Source organism: Schistocerca gregaria, chromosome X (assembly GCF_023897955.1).
Source record: "Schistocerca gregaria isolate iqSchGreg1 chromosome X, iqSchGreg1.2, whole genome shotgun sequence".
Classification (NCBI taxonomy): domain Eukaryota; kingdom Metazoa; phylum Arthropoda; class Insecta; order Orthoptera; family Acrididae; genus Schistocerca; species Schistocerca gregaria.
Genome location: NC_064931.1, coordinates 215,149,751 through 215,166,637, shown reverse-complemented (window position 1 = coordinate 215,166,637; position 16,887 = coordinate 215,149,751). Strand labels below are relative to the sequence as shown.

Below are 16,887 nucleotides of genomic sequence, written 5' to 3'. Positions count from 1 at the left end.
GGATCAGCAAGAAGCAAGTCAGAGTGACTTCATTCATTCGAAATGAGAATTGTAGGGCATGCTACTGCTGGAGAGTTGATCTCACAGCCACTCTTCTTCGCACGGGTGTACAACTTCTGACTCAACAGTGAATGCTAGTCTGCAGGACATTGTGTCGTATTGGATTCCCTTACGATTTCCTTGCTGTTTCAACTGCTAGTTCTTTTCTTGGAATTTCTAGGTGCCCGTGTGGTATTAGGTGCTTTTGACACCATGCTGCACAAGTCCATGCTTAGAAGTTTGGAGTAATCCTTGTAGCTACACTGCCAATCCAGGGCCATCTCTGACACACATCTTCCTCAGCATGTGTGGCCAGTGCCACCACAGAGCTGACTTAAAAGGATATTAAACCGAACTCTAATCTGTCTGTTCTGTTCTGCCTGTCTAGTCAAAGAGTTGTCAGTCAGCCGCTGTTGTTATGGTGGATGTTGAATTGGCCTATTTCAAAGGACTTGCATTTGAATATCCTCTGGGCTTGCTGTTATTGAAGTTAAGCAAAAGGAAGTCACATGTGCATCTCATTATTTTGGTCTCTGTCTTAGAACCTATCAACTCCTTGGCATCCACCACCGGGAAGACAAAACATCTGGCAACAACGGACAACTCCGTTGTTTGCTACTTGGTTCTACTTCTCACCATACAAACAACTGCTGATGATACTTCTTATGTGCCTTTCTTGCAGAAATGTGGCCCTTCACCAGGATTGCCAGCTACTTTGCTTCAGTGTTTTCAGTATGTTTCAGAACACTGGCCCTGCAAGTGACTGTTTTCTTGTGTTTTTCAGAGGCTGTTCTTTCTAGTTATACCTATCCATACTTTCTTTAGTGGTTGCACTATATTTATAGCCATTTTTTTCCATGTTTCATCATAGCCAGTTCCCCCAAAGAACTGTCAGTAACACTCATTGTTCAGTTTCAGGTGCAGCAGATGCAGCAACTCATGGAGATGATGACCAGACTGATTTCTGTGCAAGCAAACACAGTGGTGCCACTCTCATCATCTATGGCTCTGTCACAGCAAGCAGTGCCCATTTCTGTACCACAATTTTATGCTTTTGATTCACAACAAGAGGAATAGTCCAAGTACTGCACACATCTTCACTCACACTTCACAGTGCATAAGATTTAAGGTCAGGAAAGGCAATTGTAGTTTCACATAAACAAATTCTTAAGTATCCCGATGGTCACTTGAAATTGGTTTTGGAGTTAGTGCATCAGGACACATGTGATACTGCAGCTGTACCCATTGATTATACTCCTATCTGTGCAGTTCAGGTAAACAGGCAGAGCCAGAAGTTTGCACATCGCAGCATGCAAGGTCTCAGCCAGGGCAGCAACATAAACAGAACCAGTGTGGTAGGCAGCCGGCTAGCGATGTTTAAATCCTGCCCTTGGTGCTTCAAGGCCCACAAGAGGCAGTAGGCCCCTATCATGATGCTAAGTGTTACCATTGTGGCATGCATGGACACTTTGGATCTGTTTGTCTGCAGAAATGCAAGTCCAACAAGCTCTCCGTATGTTCTCCAAGGTCTCAGTCAATAAATGTAGATGAAATTTTTTTTAAAACCAAAAAGCAATTCTAGTGTTGATCAGTGCAAGTGCAACAGCAAATAAGTCACACATTTCTTCCATCCAATGTCATGCCAATAAGCTGTTTCTCACTCTGCAGCCTATCAAACACAAAATACGCATGCAGTTAGCCACTGGTGTGTCATGACTTTGTTGAATAGAAGCATTTATGAACTGTTTGGCAAGCCCAAGCCACATAAGTCACAGGTAACTCTTTCTGGTAATAGTGGACATGACTTTCCCGTGTTAGGTATTTGCAGCCTGCTTGTCACATTTTATGACATTAAAAATACAGTTTCATTCATTGTTTTGTGCTCACATAACAGTGAAAAATTTTGGCATTGACTTTATTGATTTGTTTGGTTTGCAAATTCAAGATTATACTCTCCCTGTGAGCTCCTCTTTGTCTGCGAACAAGGTACGCGAACTTCGTGAGAAATTTAGTGACATTTTTCAAGGTGGGCCTAGGCAAAGCTGATGATTTTGAGGCTCACATTACCTTGAAAGATAATCTGCAACCACAGTTTTGCCAAATATGGCCTGTCCTTTGTGCTTACAGAGATCAAATGGCACAGAAATTATCTTGGCAGAATGATGGTGTGATTTCCTCCAGGGCAGCCATCAGGCATCCCCTTCAGGCAAATTACACTTATGTGCAGATTTCAAGGCAATGGTAAATCCACAGACTGTGACTGACTCTTTTCTTTTGCATGGCCTGTGGAACTCATGGACAAGCTCGGTGCATGTCACTTATTTTCCAAGGTTGAACTTTGTGACTCTTACCTGCAGCTTCCCTCAGATGAATAGTCCCAACACGCTTTTGTGATCAACACCCACATGGGATTATTTTGTTTTTGCAGCTGCTCTTCAGCACTGCATCCACACCTGCAATTTTTCAACACTACTTAACAGAGTGACTGCTACAGTTCCTTCTTGTTCAAATTATTTGGACAATGCAGTAGTTTTGGGTCATACTCCTGACAAACGCCTTGCCAATTTCAGGAAACTGTTTCAAGTACTCTCAGATGTCGTGCAATAGAGTCAAGTGCTCCTTCTTCCAGATGAGAACAAATATTTGGGACATGTTATCAACAGTCATGGTATCCGCCCTTTGCAGTTGCATTAACTACCATATGGGTTCTCCCAGTTCCTCAAAAAGTGAACTCCAGGCTGTATTGGGTAAACCATCTTATTACATTCATTTCATTCCTAAAGCTGCACAGAGTGCAGCTCCCTTGCATCATCTTCGATGACTCTTTCACTTGAGAGGACTAGGGAGTGTCACATCACATTTCAGCCACTGAAACATGCTTTTCTGAGTGATCACTGTTTGGTACATTTTGATTCCGCTAAGTCAGTCGTGCTGGCAGTTGATGCATCGTCTTATGGGATTGGGACTGTTCTCCCACACAGAGTTGGATCACTCGACAGGCCAAATGCCTTCACATCCAAACTCATCACCAGAGCACAATGCAGCTTTCACAGATTGAGAAGGAAGCTTTTGCAATCACATACAGGGTGACTAAATGCCACCAATACTTGTATGACATAAAATTCTGTTTTGTGATGCATCGGAAGCCTTTCACCTCATTGTTCAGCCCTTCAAAGCCAGTCCCTCTGTGCATGGTGTAAAAGTTGCTGCATTGGTCCTTGCTCATCTCTATTTATCAGTATGAAATTGTGCACAGGTCAATGGTTAAGCATTAGAATGTGGACACTGGTTCCTGCCTTTCAGTCAGTACTGATTCAGCATTCTATACTTCAAAAGATTCTTGCTTCCCCACTGATGTCCACAACAATGTAACACTCGATGGTTTTCTCATCGACTACCTATGGATTGCTCAGGCAACAGCTGCGGACCCCAATCTCAAGAAAGTGTTGCAATACCTCCGTATCAGTTCAATTAAACATTAACCTATCCAGTTGTACACTGTTATTTTGTGCTTTGGCACAGCTTATCAGTCCAGCAAGGTATGATCCTATTACAAAAAGACAATGATCAGTCCCATGCAGTTGTGCTGAGTTTGCTTCAGAAGGAAATTCTTCAATTTCTCCATTAAGGCCATTGGGGCACTGTACACACTAAGCAGCTCGCCCGATGCCATAGCACATGTATCGGCATGGGCGCTCGAATAAAATCATTAAGTTCACAGTATCCAGTATGTGCGGAACACCCCAAGTTGCTCTGCCACCAAAGAAATTTTATTTGGCTTTGGCAATGTTTGCAACCTGAATTTGCTTGTCCCTACAGGAATTCCCATTGGCTTATTGTGATAAACACCTCTACCAACTTTCTGCTCATGGTGGACTTGCATTCCAACACAACAGTTAGCACTATCAAGACCCTGGCGTCAGTCTTTTGCACTGTAGGGTTTACCTGAAGTGTTGATTTTGGACAATGGAACTCAGTTCACATTGGCAGAATTTCAGCAGTTTTGTGACACTAATGGCATGAAGCATGTGATGACCATTGTTCCACCCTCAATCCAACGGTGAAACAGAAAGCTTCAGCAGAGCTTTCAAGCACGATATGAACCAGCCATGAACCTCCCATACATTATTTGGTCTTTTTCAGTGTGTCTGGCAGACAAAGGTGCTGGGAATGAGGCGTTATCACCGAAGTTTTGGGTCACTCTTTGTATGTTGTACAGTGTCCCACTGAGCTATAGAAGTGCTATCCGGATGAGCTCTGTTTGTGTGGGCTGCATGATCCTGCTGTGGGTTTTTCATTTACAGATTCAGTACCCAGGAGGGGCCCACAGCCTCAGCCACCTTCGCCTCTCTCAGCTTCTGTGTCACCGACGTTGGATAGGGAACCAATTGATGTCGAGACAGCACAGTCACTGTCACTGTAGGGCCAGCAGTTTCACCTGTGGAAGGTGGGTCCCCTTTGCCCTGCTGCCTTCCACTGGACCACTATGGACCCTCATGTCACCACTGTGCCTCCACCATAAGGAGAAGATGCTCCATCCATTGGCGTGTCTGTGCCTCCTATGGCTGGGTTTTCAGCCAATGTTTCTAGCTATCTGCAAGACAAATTTTGTGGTGTGGACAGGAGCTTGTCATTGGTTGAAGTTCTAGTTCCTGCAAACGCCCTCCCATCATTTCTGACAGCAACAGTACACGGCAATGGAAAGGAGTTTTGGAGGGAAAGAATGTGGTATTACATGCTATCGATACCATGCTCCACCAGTCCGTGCTTAGATGCTGTCAGTAACCCATGTGATTACACTCGCAATCTGCAGCCAGCGAATATACACACCTTCTGCCTGTCTAGTCGAGGCATTGTCGGTTGGCCTCTGTTGTTATTGTGAATATCAAACCGGCCTACTTCAAACAACTTGCATTTGAATATCCTCTGAATTTGCTGTTATTCGTGTTAAGTAAAAGGAAGTTATCAAACACTATGTGTGCACATATTTATTTTGTTCTCTGTTTTAGAACCCACTAACTCCTCCCACTAACTCCTTGGCACCCACCTCTTTTGGATAATTTTTTCTGCTAGGTACATTAGACAACAAATTTCTTGTGTCTATGGCCCCTCATGTGCCCCATTGCCTTCTGGATCACATACACTATTCTGATATTTTTAGCTTTTCTTTGTGAACATACTACTTTCCTTCTCTCAGAATCGGTCTTTTGTTTCTCTCAGACCGAGCTGTTCCATCATCTTGCATTTTTTTCCTGTTCAAATGTCCAGTTGTCAATTCTATATCTAGGATTTTTTTCTAAGTTGTATTTCATGTTGTGTTATCCCTGTTGCTTCCAGGTATTCATTTACTGGTTTAGTAAATTTCACTGTTTCAAATTTAGCTTTACTAGGTGATTCATAGAATTTCACAACTGGTCTAGTTAAACTGGTTGGTTTCATTTTTTTACTATGCCCATGGAATTTCAGCCAGCATTTTTTCATACTTAAAGTATTGACATACTACTGCACTTCCTTATTCTCTCTTCTTCAGTGTTTTTGGATAAAATTTTCTGGAATGTTTTTCATTCTACCTTTGGGAAGTTTTAAAATTCTCTCTCATTCCCTTTCTGTCTGTCTGTCTATCTGCCTATCTATCTACCTAACTCTCCCAGTTGGAAATGGGTGAGTGAGCCCCATAAACACACTCTGATTTAAGAGCCACATTGTAGTCTCTCTGTTCTGAGTAATATGAGATGCATTTTGTTGTTGTTTTGTTGTTGTGAATTTCTTCTGTACACTTGAAGGAATTTTTCACTTTGTGGTGATGAATTTCATAGCCAACATTTTCGAAGCAAGTTCCTTGATCTGTTTTGTCTAAATACTGTAAAAGTGAAACTCTCTTAATTGTTTCATATTTGGTTTTCTAGAATTTTGGGTGCCATCCCTCCCCAATGAAATTTTGGAGCCAAATTCACTGTACATTTTTTATTTGTTTTTGTCCTAATAAAGAATCATCAGATCATCTGAGAAAACCAAGCAGTTTATCCTAACATTAGTTCTTCCTAATTTGACTGGTTGTCAATTTTAAGCACCAGTTTATTTTTTGACCCTCTTGAATTAGTTTTTCAAAAATACAGTTAAGTAGTAATGGAAAGTGTCCACTACCTCACCCCAGTCCTATTTTAATTTCAAGTAATTCGCAATTCTCTTCTGAGATTTACTTTAGATTTGGTACTGCTTCAGATTTCTCTGATTGTTGCAGGGGGGTTTGACATGTAGACCTTGCTTCTGCAAAATTTGGGAGAGAGGCTTATTGTTCACGGAGTCAAACTTTTTAAAACTCTATACAGGTACAAACTACTTTCTTAAAACAAATTTTGTAGGTATGAGAATTAGACTCAAAATTATAATTTCTTTGGATGAAAGTCTATTTGATCTGAAAACTGCTTGATATTTACCAGTTCAGTATTCCAATTACTGTTGTGTTTGGTCCAGGAGACACTGTGCTAGAAATCTAAGTATGACAGAAAGAAGGAAAATCCCTCTACAATTACTAACACCTGTTCTCTTCTTCTCATGGCATTACAACCCTGATTGGTCTCAGCCTCTTCAACAAGTTTTCTCCTTTCTGCCCTCTCCAGTGCTATTCTCTGCTGTCCTTTGAGTCTGGAAGATTTTCTATCTTCTTCCATATGGCCCCCATTCAAAAACCTTTTTTATTATTCTTCCACTATCCATCCTAAGGATATGTCCAAGGCAGGCTATTCTCCTACTTTTTAATATTACAATGTCAGCTCTTTGTATGAGGCAATCCAACTCAGCATTTGCACTAGATCTCCAGAAAGCATTATTATCCTGAACTGCTCCACATCCAGGACAGAACTATTCATTCAGATATTCTCAGCTGCTGCTCATCAGTAGGGCCTACTTGTTAGCGTCCGTGTTTCACATGCGTAGGATACAACTCGCCTGATTATGGCCTTATATATTTTTAATTTCAGCGATCTACTTGCTAACCTGGAGGTCAATAATTTCTTAAACATGTGGAAGCATTTATTGCCACTTAGGATTCATAATTTTATTTCAGCTGACATGGAATTTGTCCTATTAATATTAGTTCCTAGGTAGTCAAAGTTCTACACATGTTCAAAACTGAAGCCTGCTGCTGACAGTTTCTCTATGTTATTATTTTCCTTCCTCCTGAAATTCATGAACTTAATCTTAATGTCATTGATAGCAAGGCCTCTAGGTTGTGTGGCTTCTTTCAGCTCAAATATTATTCTCTCTAGTGAAAATCTTCTTCTACTAGTAATTGTTACATGTAAGCATATGTGCATATTTGAGATGACCTTGTGCCTATATAACCACATATTCGAAGCTTTTGTGCTGCTGCTTCAGGTTAAAAAGCATTGTGAGGAGGGCATCCCCTAGCCTGACTCATTTACTGATACTAAACCATTTACTCAATTCACTCACACTACAGCCTTGGAACCAGATAAAGATCCATGAATGAGTGAAACACTTAGATGATCTACCATGCAGTAGCAAATCATCAAGCATTTCTGCTCTGTCAAGAATATCAAAAAGGCTTGCTTGAAGTCTACAAAGATGTTATGTAGCTCAATATTATACTCATATGTCTTTTCACATATTTGCCTAAACATAAATATTGAGCTGGTAGCCAGAAAGCCACACTGATATTCTCCCAGACTCTCTTCTGCATATGGAGCTAACTTGTTATAGGTAACAGAGAGAAATTTATTGGTTACATTTAGCAGCATTGATTCCTTGATAATTCAAACAAGTCTCATCTCCTTTCTTATGAGTTGGCCGCATTATGCCTGTGGTCCTCTCTCCCAGGATTCTTTCCTCATTCCATATTAACTTAATAGGTCTGTGGGTAAGAATGGAGTTCCATTCCCCCAATTTTCAACAGTTCTGCAGTTATTCCATCAGTTTCCGCTGCTTTGTAATGTTTCAGACAGTTTACTACCTTCCATACTTCCTCTACAGTGGGCTCTTCTATCTTTGGATCTGTAGTGTACTAGAGTAGCTGCTCACTCCTGGCAAGATTTCCCTTCAAAATTCCCTTGACGTAATCTCTACTTCTATTCAGGACATCTTGTTTATCTGTCAGCAGATTTCCCTCTTTGTCCCTACATGCTGTTACTTTCGGTATATATTCTCAGATTCCTTCTTTAGTTTTCTTATTACATTTTAAGCTTTCATTCCTTTGATAGTGCTCTTCCATCTTCCTTGTTTGTGTCTTTATGGTTGCCCTTTCCTTCCTCCCATAGACCACTGCTGCCTCTATTCTCTTTTCATTATATAATGTTTGATGTGCTATCGTATTTCATTGTAAGCATTTCAGTTTTGCTTTCTTTTTCTGTTCCACTGTCTGTCCACATTTATTATCACACCATTCTTCATTTCTATGTCTCCCTCTTTCCCCCAGTATTTCATGTCCTCTTGTCGAAATAGTATTTTCAATAGTAGATCTATCTTTCTGTTGTTCTATATTCCATTTCTTTACTCTGGTACTATTTATTTTAGCAGCCACAGCAAATTTGTGCCTTATTTTGGCTCCTAATACAAAATGGTCAGATTTGGAACTAGTCCTTGGAATGTGTGCACATTTTCCATAAGATGGCCACCTTTTTGACATCAATAAATGGTCTACTTCATTTGCTTAATTTGATCCTGATGTTTTCCAGGTCCTCTGTAGATATTTTTCCTTGGGAAACAGGTGGGCACTGGCTTTACTTTGCTTGCAGCAGCAAACTGGGCAACCCTCATACAGTTATCAGTTTTTTGTGCAGTCTTTCCTTTACAAACACACTTCTGGTGGAAATCTTCAGTGGACGCAGGGCAATTTTGAAATGTTGAAGTGTTTAAAAGTATTCTGAAATGTTTAGACATTTCTCTGAAGTTTTCTTCTATGTTAAGTGCCAATTATCGATTATGTTTCTTGAACCAAAGAACCAGTATACATTCAAATTAATTTTAAATGTTTACTAAAATCTCCTGCTGGTGTTTTCTGGTTCAGTTTCAAGGTGTTGAATATTATCATATTGTATTTTTGTTTGTCTAATTAATTTTGGTATTTCTGTTCTAGTTACCAGGAATGCGTCACATGTATTTTCTGATTTTGTTTTCGTTTTCAATGTCTAGTCTTAGGAGTATAAAGTTTATTCACAAATTTTATTTTATCAAGAATGACTCTTTGTTCTTTGTAAAGCCATTTGGTTTTGGGCTGTTTTGATAAATTTGTTTTCCTATTTTGTGCTTGTGTTTTGTCGAATTCATTTGGTGACTTTTAGATTTTTACCAGTGTCCACTATCAGAATCCTTTTGTGAAACTTTTGGGACTGTAATAATAGTAGTAGTAGTAGTAGTAGTAGTAGTAGTAGTAGTAATAATAATAATAATAATAATAATGAGGACTCATTTATCATCTTAATGATCATTATGTTTAATTATGGTGAAGTCAGTTTTGTATTGGTGGCAAAATCATGGTCCCTTATGTGTGGTTCTGAAAGTTGAATACCACATCCATCTAATGTACAGCTATTTTTCTACCTGTGATGATGGTTGCTACAAGAAAAACCAGTAGAAAACAGCTGATTGTGAACATGCAGATGAGAAACATACATTTTACCACTCAGCACGATATTAACAGTATTCGCATGTTCATTGCAGGTTGAAGCATTTGCAGTTTCTTGACAATGGAAGCCAATGTAATGGCTGGCATACATATCACTGGTCCTGTCACAACACTTGTTGTTGTTGTGGCCATCAGATCTCCAAGTTAGTCTATCCTGTGCAAGTCTCTTAACATATGAATATGTACTGCAATGTACATCCATTTGAACATGCTTATTGTACTCATGTCTTGGTATCCCTCTAAAATTTCTGCCCCTCACACTTCCCTCAATTACCAAACTGATGATTCCTGGATGCACCAGGATGTATCCCATCACCTGAGCCCTTCTTTTTAGTCAAGCTGCTTATTCTCCTGTTTCACTCAGTTCCTCCTTTATTAGTTATTTGCTCTACCCATAATTTCTTCAGCATTCTTCCATAGCATGGTCTCAAGAAACCAACACAGGCAGGTAAACATTTGTTGCAGTACTCCAAAACTGTGGACATATGTCTAAGTTCTAACTACTGTGCAGAGAAGATATCAGCTATTTCATCATTTAGTTACATAGTATGGCCATATATGCTCATCATCACTGAGTATGACATTCTTCTATCAACTGGGCTCACCCATACAGGTGTGTATTTCCTGTATGACTCAAAATGTCATGTTATGACTATCTCATTATCTGGGACCTGGGATTCTGTCCAGCAAGAGCTCGCTGACATACTGATATTACCCCTTTTGCTGTTGCCAGAGTGTACTGGCAGTTGCTTTCAAATTTCAACTTCCTTTGACATCTCATTGAATGAGTTTGGATTAACAGTGACTTATCCAATCACATAAGAGAGAGTGATGGTTGTATGCACAGTATCTTTCTGCAACCTTACTAACTGCTGTTTTACAATTCCAACAAAATTTGGTTCTTTAGAACCATTCTTTTTGGGTGCTCCAGTTCTCACACGTATTAGTGTACTAATACTTGCAGGCCTACATTGCTGTACTCGATGAGACATCGACATAAAAGCCGACAGATCAGGAAATTGCTTAAAAATTAATGCACACCTAACCAGTAATATTTTAAAGGAAGATTATTTAAAGAAGCAGATCAGCATGTATAATCATGAACAAATACTTTTTACATAAGCAAGTCTAACCAAGCAATGAGAAATTAATAGTATCCAGCATTATCTGACCACCAATATTTAGGAAAAAAAAGAAAAAGACCTTGTCTTACCTTTTGACCAATTTATCATTCAGTTCTGAATTTTCTTTTGGTGTTAAGTTTTCCACAATAGATGGCAGACCATCCTCAGTTTCCACTGACTTTGTAAGTACTTTCATCTGGTCAAGCCCTTCAACAACTACATTGTGGTCTGCCAACACAAGACATGGTTTCTCCTTGAACAATGGGTGGTTTTCATCAAGAGGAGCTTCCAAATCCTGAGTACCAACTATATTTACTCTAGAACATGACATGCAATTAAGGAAGTCAATTCAAATGAAATCTCACACAATACAAGAAATTGCAGAATCACACTCATCAAAATACATGGAAGTAGATGAAATTATTATCATAGTTACCATATTATCATTCATATGCACCAGACACTGTCAAATTTCAAAGAAAAACCATTCATTATAATTAGTATTTTTCATGTGTCATAAATAAAGTTTGTTATAATACACTTATATAGCAGTTTGGAAGTTACACATTTCATACAAGTGATTAAGATTATGTTTGAATAAAAACACTGATACGCATGAAAGGTTGAGATGTACCCTTGAGCCTCCTGAAAGAATGCTTGCTATGACAGTAAATGTAAAAAAATTATCAAGTCTCAAGGAAGACTGGACAGACGACACAGACAACTGGGTGTGCAGCCTATGTAATTAGTCTTGCTTCTATAGTACGTAAAATGCTGCTCTGAAATTTTCATTTTATACAGTGGTGGTATCCAATGGAATACATGTGCTCCTTTGCTGATACAGATAAACAAGTACAAATTACATTTGTTGTGCCAGGTCAACAACATTCGGTCTTTTCTAACGGGGCATTCTGATGAGCCTCCCCCCCCCCCCTTCCCCTCCACCTCCCCAACTTCCACCACTGCTAGATACTTCTAGTTCTGCTGACAACAAGAGCATCACTATCTTGGTTCTGAGTCTTGCCAAAGGAAAGATGCCAGCAACAAACAAGAAAACTTATCATAGTCCATTTTTTGGGGGATGCATCCATGAAATTTTTAATCTGTGTTCGGATACTTTGGTTGAAACCCTTTCACCCAATCTCAAGGTGAGTTGCTTGCAAGTTTTTAAACATTTTACACACAGTGGAGTACATGCACATTTGTCAGAGGTACCACTGTTGGTAACAAGAGCATCAGTAATAAATTAAAATTGCTGCATTTATGACTAAAACAAAGCAAGCCCAAAATCAGCAAACTCACAGTGCTTACAAAATATGTTGTTGGTAATAATGGATGGCATGATTTAGAATATTTTCTTTGAGAGGGAAAACCCTGTCTCAGTTGAGCAGGTTGTCTGCTAATTTTATTTCCACAGCTTTCTTCACCAGTGAATCCCAGTAGAATGATGCTGTTGCCAGTATCTTGACTTTACCGTAATCCATGGAATGGCCAGTGGAAATACAGTGTTCAGTCACAGCTGATTTGTTAGGTTGTAGAAGGTGAGTGGACCACTGGCGTTCAATGTGACATTCTTTACCAGCAAGTCATCTTTCACAGACCCCGGAAGTGCAATTGTCTTGGTTGGTGAAAGGAAGATCACATCCATTTCATCGTCACCTCCATCTCATCATCTTGAACAGTTTTCAGCCCCAGGCTGGGTCTGTTTGGAACAAAAACCTCACCACCTAGTCCTGTTTTCCTACCACATTTCTGTTTTCACTCTGGTCCAATCCTTGCCCCCTTTTTTCAGCACACTCCTCCACACCTTTCAGCTGTCTATTCCTTGGTCTTTCTCTTGGACATTTCCTTTGCATCTCTATTTCATGTATCTTCTTGCAAATCCTGTTGTTTTCCAATCTCTTGAAGACCCATAGCATCTTGGCTTGATGTTTCTACCCTGTTCTGCATGGGTTCTTTTCTCACCACTTCCGCACTCTTTCATTCTTTATCCTCTCTCTCCTTTTTACTCAGTCTGCAATATTGATGATTTAAGAAGGGGAAAGTCAAAATGGACTGAGGAATGAATTGAAATTTGTGATATGGAGGGCATAGTACTAGGGTAATATATGTAGATGAGTTAGCCACAATGTTAGGCTGTTGTAGTGGATAGCACATGTGCTTTGCAAGCTGGAGACCCCAGTTCAAATCCCGACCTTGTCACAAATTTTAATTCATTTATTCAGCTGCTATCCTTATCAAAAACGTAAGAAAACTCAGTATTTAATCTTAAGCTGTGAACTTTAGTCTGAATGGGCTGATGGCTATCTTCCATTTGTCTTGCACTGCTACCATGTTGGACAACTGGTTACCCCTACTCCTCAGTCTGGAACCTCTTTGTAAGGTTACCACTGGGACTTTTGTATACCATTATGCTGTTTCTTCATATGACTATCATGGAATAAATATGAATGTAGTAACCGTAATCGAGAGAGACCAATGCGCAGTGGCTGACGGCATCAACAGGGAATCACTGGTGCAATGCAATGATTCCAATACAACAGGAATGACCGACAACACAGACCACACTGCAAAATACCAAGACCACAGAACAAAACCAAATTGGATACCAAGACTACCAACTATCAGTGGCCAGAACAATGATGAATAGATAAACAATCATGAGCACTGGATTAGATTTTCACTCTGCAGTGGAGTGTGCGCTGATATGAAACTTCCTGGCAGATTAAAACTGTGTCCCAGACTGAGACTCATTTTGGAAACATCCACCAGGCTGTGGCTAAGCCATGTCTCCACAATATTCTTTCTTTCAGGAGTGCTAGTTCTGCAAGGTTTGCAGGAGAGCTTCTGCAAAGTTTGGAAAGTAGGAGACGAGGTACTGGCAGAAGTAAATCTGTGAGGACAGGGTGTGAGTCACACTTGGGTAGCTCAGTTGGTAGAGCACTTGCCCGCAAAAGGCAGGTCCCGAGTTCAAGTCTCGGTACGGCGCACAATTTTAATCTTCCAGGAAGTTTCAACCACGCGCACTGTTGGAACATGACTGCAGTCTGAGCTCCTGCACTGCTGGCTTTATAGAACCACCGTGAGCGTTGATAGGCTGGTGCCGAGGGCATGGCCCGTACATAGTGCTGCGACGGCAATAGCAGTGCTCACAAATTATAGGGGGGCCACCTAATAGCTGTTGTCTTTGTCCATGTCTTCTGCGGGCTGTCACAATCAACAGACTTGAATACCAGATCCCTCCCCCCCCCCCCCCCCCACCCACCCCCAACCCAAAATAGGCACATAGGGCCTGAAGTGCCCTGGAAGAGGTTTTGGAAGGTGAACAAGTGGTGTCCTGTCACTGGAGGAATCCAACTGGTAGAAGGAACTTGGGACCTTGAGCAATGTGCAGGGGAATGGCAGTGTGGGGGTTAAGCACAGAGCAGACAGAGGCTGTGGTAATGTCTCAACCTCCACACCCGTACCCACGGGAGCTGCTGATGGTGTCCTGGCATGCAAATGATACTTGTGAGGTGGAGGGATATGTGAGGATGGGGACGCCAAATCAAAGTGATCCACTGCTGAAGGTGTAGATGAAGCTGGTTCACATACTGATGCTCCAAACCTCTCAGGGTATCAACCATCATAAGATGCCGCCGATGAGTGACCACTACTGTAGTTGGCATCCATGAGGGTTTTGTGCCATAGGAACATGCCCAAACAGCCGGACCTGGAAAGTATCATCCAGCATGTCAGGTCTGGGGTTCCTTGGGTTGGGGAGCCAGGAGATGGAGGAGGGTACGTGGCTATCAACCATGGAGGAGTTCTGCTGGGCTGTGGTCATGGACAGAGGTGGACCTGTAAGTGCTCTACATTTCTTGCTTATGCAGACAACCTTGTAGGCGGGGCACCACAGCTATGACTGGTTATATTAGGTATTACTAACCACGTCTGCTGTATTTAGTCCTTTATTATTGGATCACATCTTCAGGTGAACATATGGCTAAAACATTAGAGCAGGAAAGCTCAGAATCTTTTTACCCAGCATTTGTTGTCCGTCAAACAAAACACTGCTAAAAGGCAGTATGTCTTAGAATAAAAGAGCCAGAGTCCAATAGAGTGGATGGGTCTGCTTCTCTGAGCTATATGGAATTGCATGAAGGGGATGCTGCTGTGTCCCCTGTATGCAATTCCGTATGGATCGGAGAAGACAGGGCACGCAGCCACATCCCCTGTACGTGGTTCTTTATATACCACAAAAGACAGAGCACATGGACACATCCCCCGCACATGGTTCTGTATAGATCAGAGAAGCAGACTCATCTGCTATATTGGAATCTGGCTGTTTTATTTTATGACATACCACCTTTTAACAGCGTTTTGTTCTGATGGACAACAAATGTTGGCTAAAAAGGTTCTGAGCTTTTCCACTCTAATGTTTTAGTCCTATGTTCACCTGAAAACGTGGCTTTTAGTGTCATGAAACTGGTAGTGATTGAATAATAAAGGACTAAATACAGCTGAAGCAGTTATTAATACTCAAGATGATTTCTTGCTTAAACGTGCCCACCATCCACCCTGCTTTGCCATTGGAGGAGGGGTGAAGTGGAGGGTTTCACAGGTGTTTAGTGGCACTGGCGATGCAGAACTGTTCAAAGGCCATAGCTGTGAATTGGGGACTATCGTCAGCTAGAATGGTGTGGGGAAGCCCTTCAATGGTGAGAATTGGCAGAAGGGCATTGAGGTCCTCTTAATGTAGGGTAGGTTTCCACAAAAGCTTGGGCATTTATTGTCCTTTTAAAATCTCCACAAAGCTGGAGAGAGCCATTTGGCTTCTGGCATGCGGCCCATGCACTAGTTTTGACTGGTTCCATGAACTCTGCGTCATGAAGGCAATTGAGTTCAAGCTTAACAGCTGTCCATATAGGAAACTGGAGGAGGACATGCTCAACAGAAATGGCATACCGCATTTGGATGTAAAGAAATATGTGCCTCAAAATTGGTGGCACACTCCATGCCAGGCTCAAGCAGACACACGAAAGAGGCACAAAGGTCGCCAAGTGCCTGGATGAGGACTGTGTCCAAGATGACCTGAACTTCATCTGAGATGAAGAACCCAAACAGTGAGAAAGTATCCAGGCTGAAAACATTGCCAGCTGAATGACTGTTGACAACATACAGCATTGGTGGCTGTGTAACCATCTTGCATGTCGCTGTAGTGGTGAACTGACCTCTGACGAGAATAGAGCTGACACCATATGCAAACAACTTGTGAAAGGGTGGGGCCAATGCCGGGAAACCCAGATAAGCGTATGTCTGCAGACTGACCAGGTAAACCATCGCCCCCATGTTGACTTGGAATTGAAGGTCCAGACAAGCAATGGTGAGATCAATAAATAACTTGGGGGCACAAGGATCGCCATGCGGAACGATGGCCAGAGGCTCATGCACCGTCCCATGATGCAAGTTACGAGTGAGGTTTGACTGACCTGATGCCTGGCAGCAGACAGTTTGGATATGTCTATCCTTTCCACAATGGGTGCAGTGTGCCCAGCAATCAGGGCACTCTGCATGTTGGTGTGTCACAAAAAAGTCAGGACAAGAAGCCAGACCCAACTGTTTGCGCTGATGCAGTTGGACTGGCTGCTCAGAGGTCACTGACATATACAAAAGTAATGAATCACGACATTGCCGTCGGGAAGAAGGCTTGCGATAATTCTGTCCCTGTGGTAGTGGTTGAACCGCTGCAACCTGAGAGAAGGCCATAAGACGTTCATTTGCTGACTGCACGATCTCGAAAGAGTGCATGATTTTCAGTATGTCATTCAAGGAAAGATTGTCTGGCTTGAGGGCTGCAGTGTGAACTTCTGGAGCACGAGCCACTTGAAAAGTACATCATGAATCCAGGAATTGGCATATGAGGTTTTGCAAGATGGGTTGGCACAAGTGAAATCATGACGACGACTGGTGGGTGGGACTCTGCCTGGGAGATGACCACAGTCTGGAAGGGTCATGAACCTTGTACCTGTAATTTTTCTGACAGAAGCTGAATTTCCTGATGCAAAAAGTCAGTTTGTTACTGGAACTGCTGTTGCAATT

General features: G+C 41.5%; 1 protein-coding gene across 1 annotated transcript in view; it reads right to left on the bottom strand.

Moving 5' to 3' along the window:
- The window catches only part of LOC126298472 (39S ribosomal protein L37, mitochondrial), a 75,969-nt gene that overhangs the window by 45,206 nt on the left and 13,876 nt on the right, over positions 1-16,887 (bottom strand). Inside the window, exon 2 of the mRNA XM_049989806.1 lies at positions 10,896-11,123. Coding sequence (XP_049845763.1) covers positions 10,896-11,123 — 228 coding nt within the window. The remainder of the gene's footprint in view (positions 1-10,895; positions 11,124-16,887) is intronic.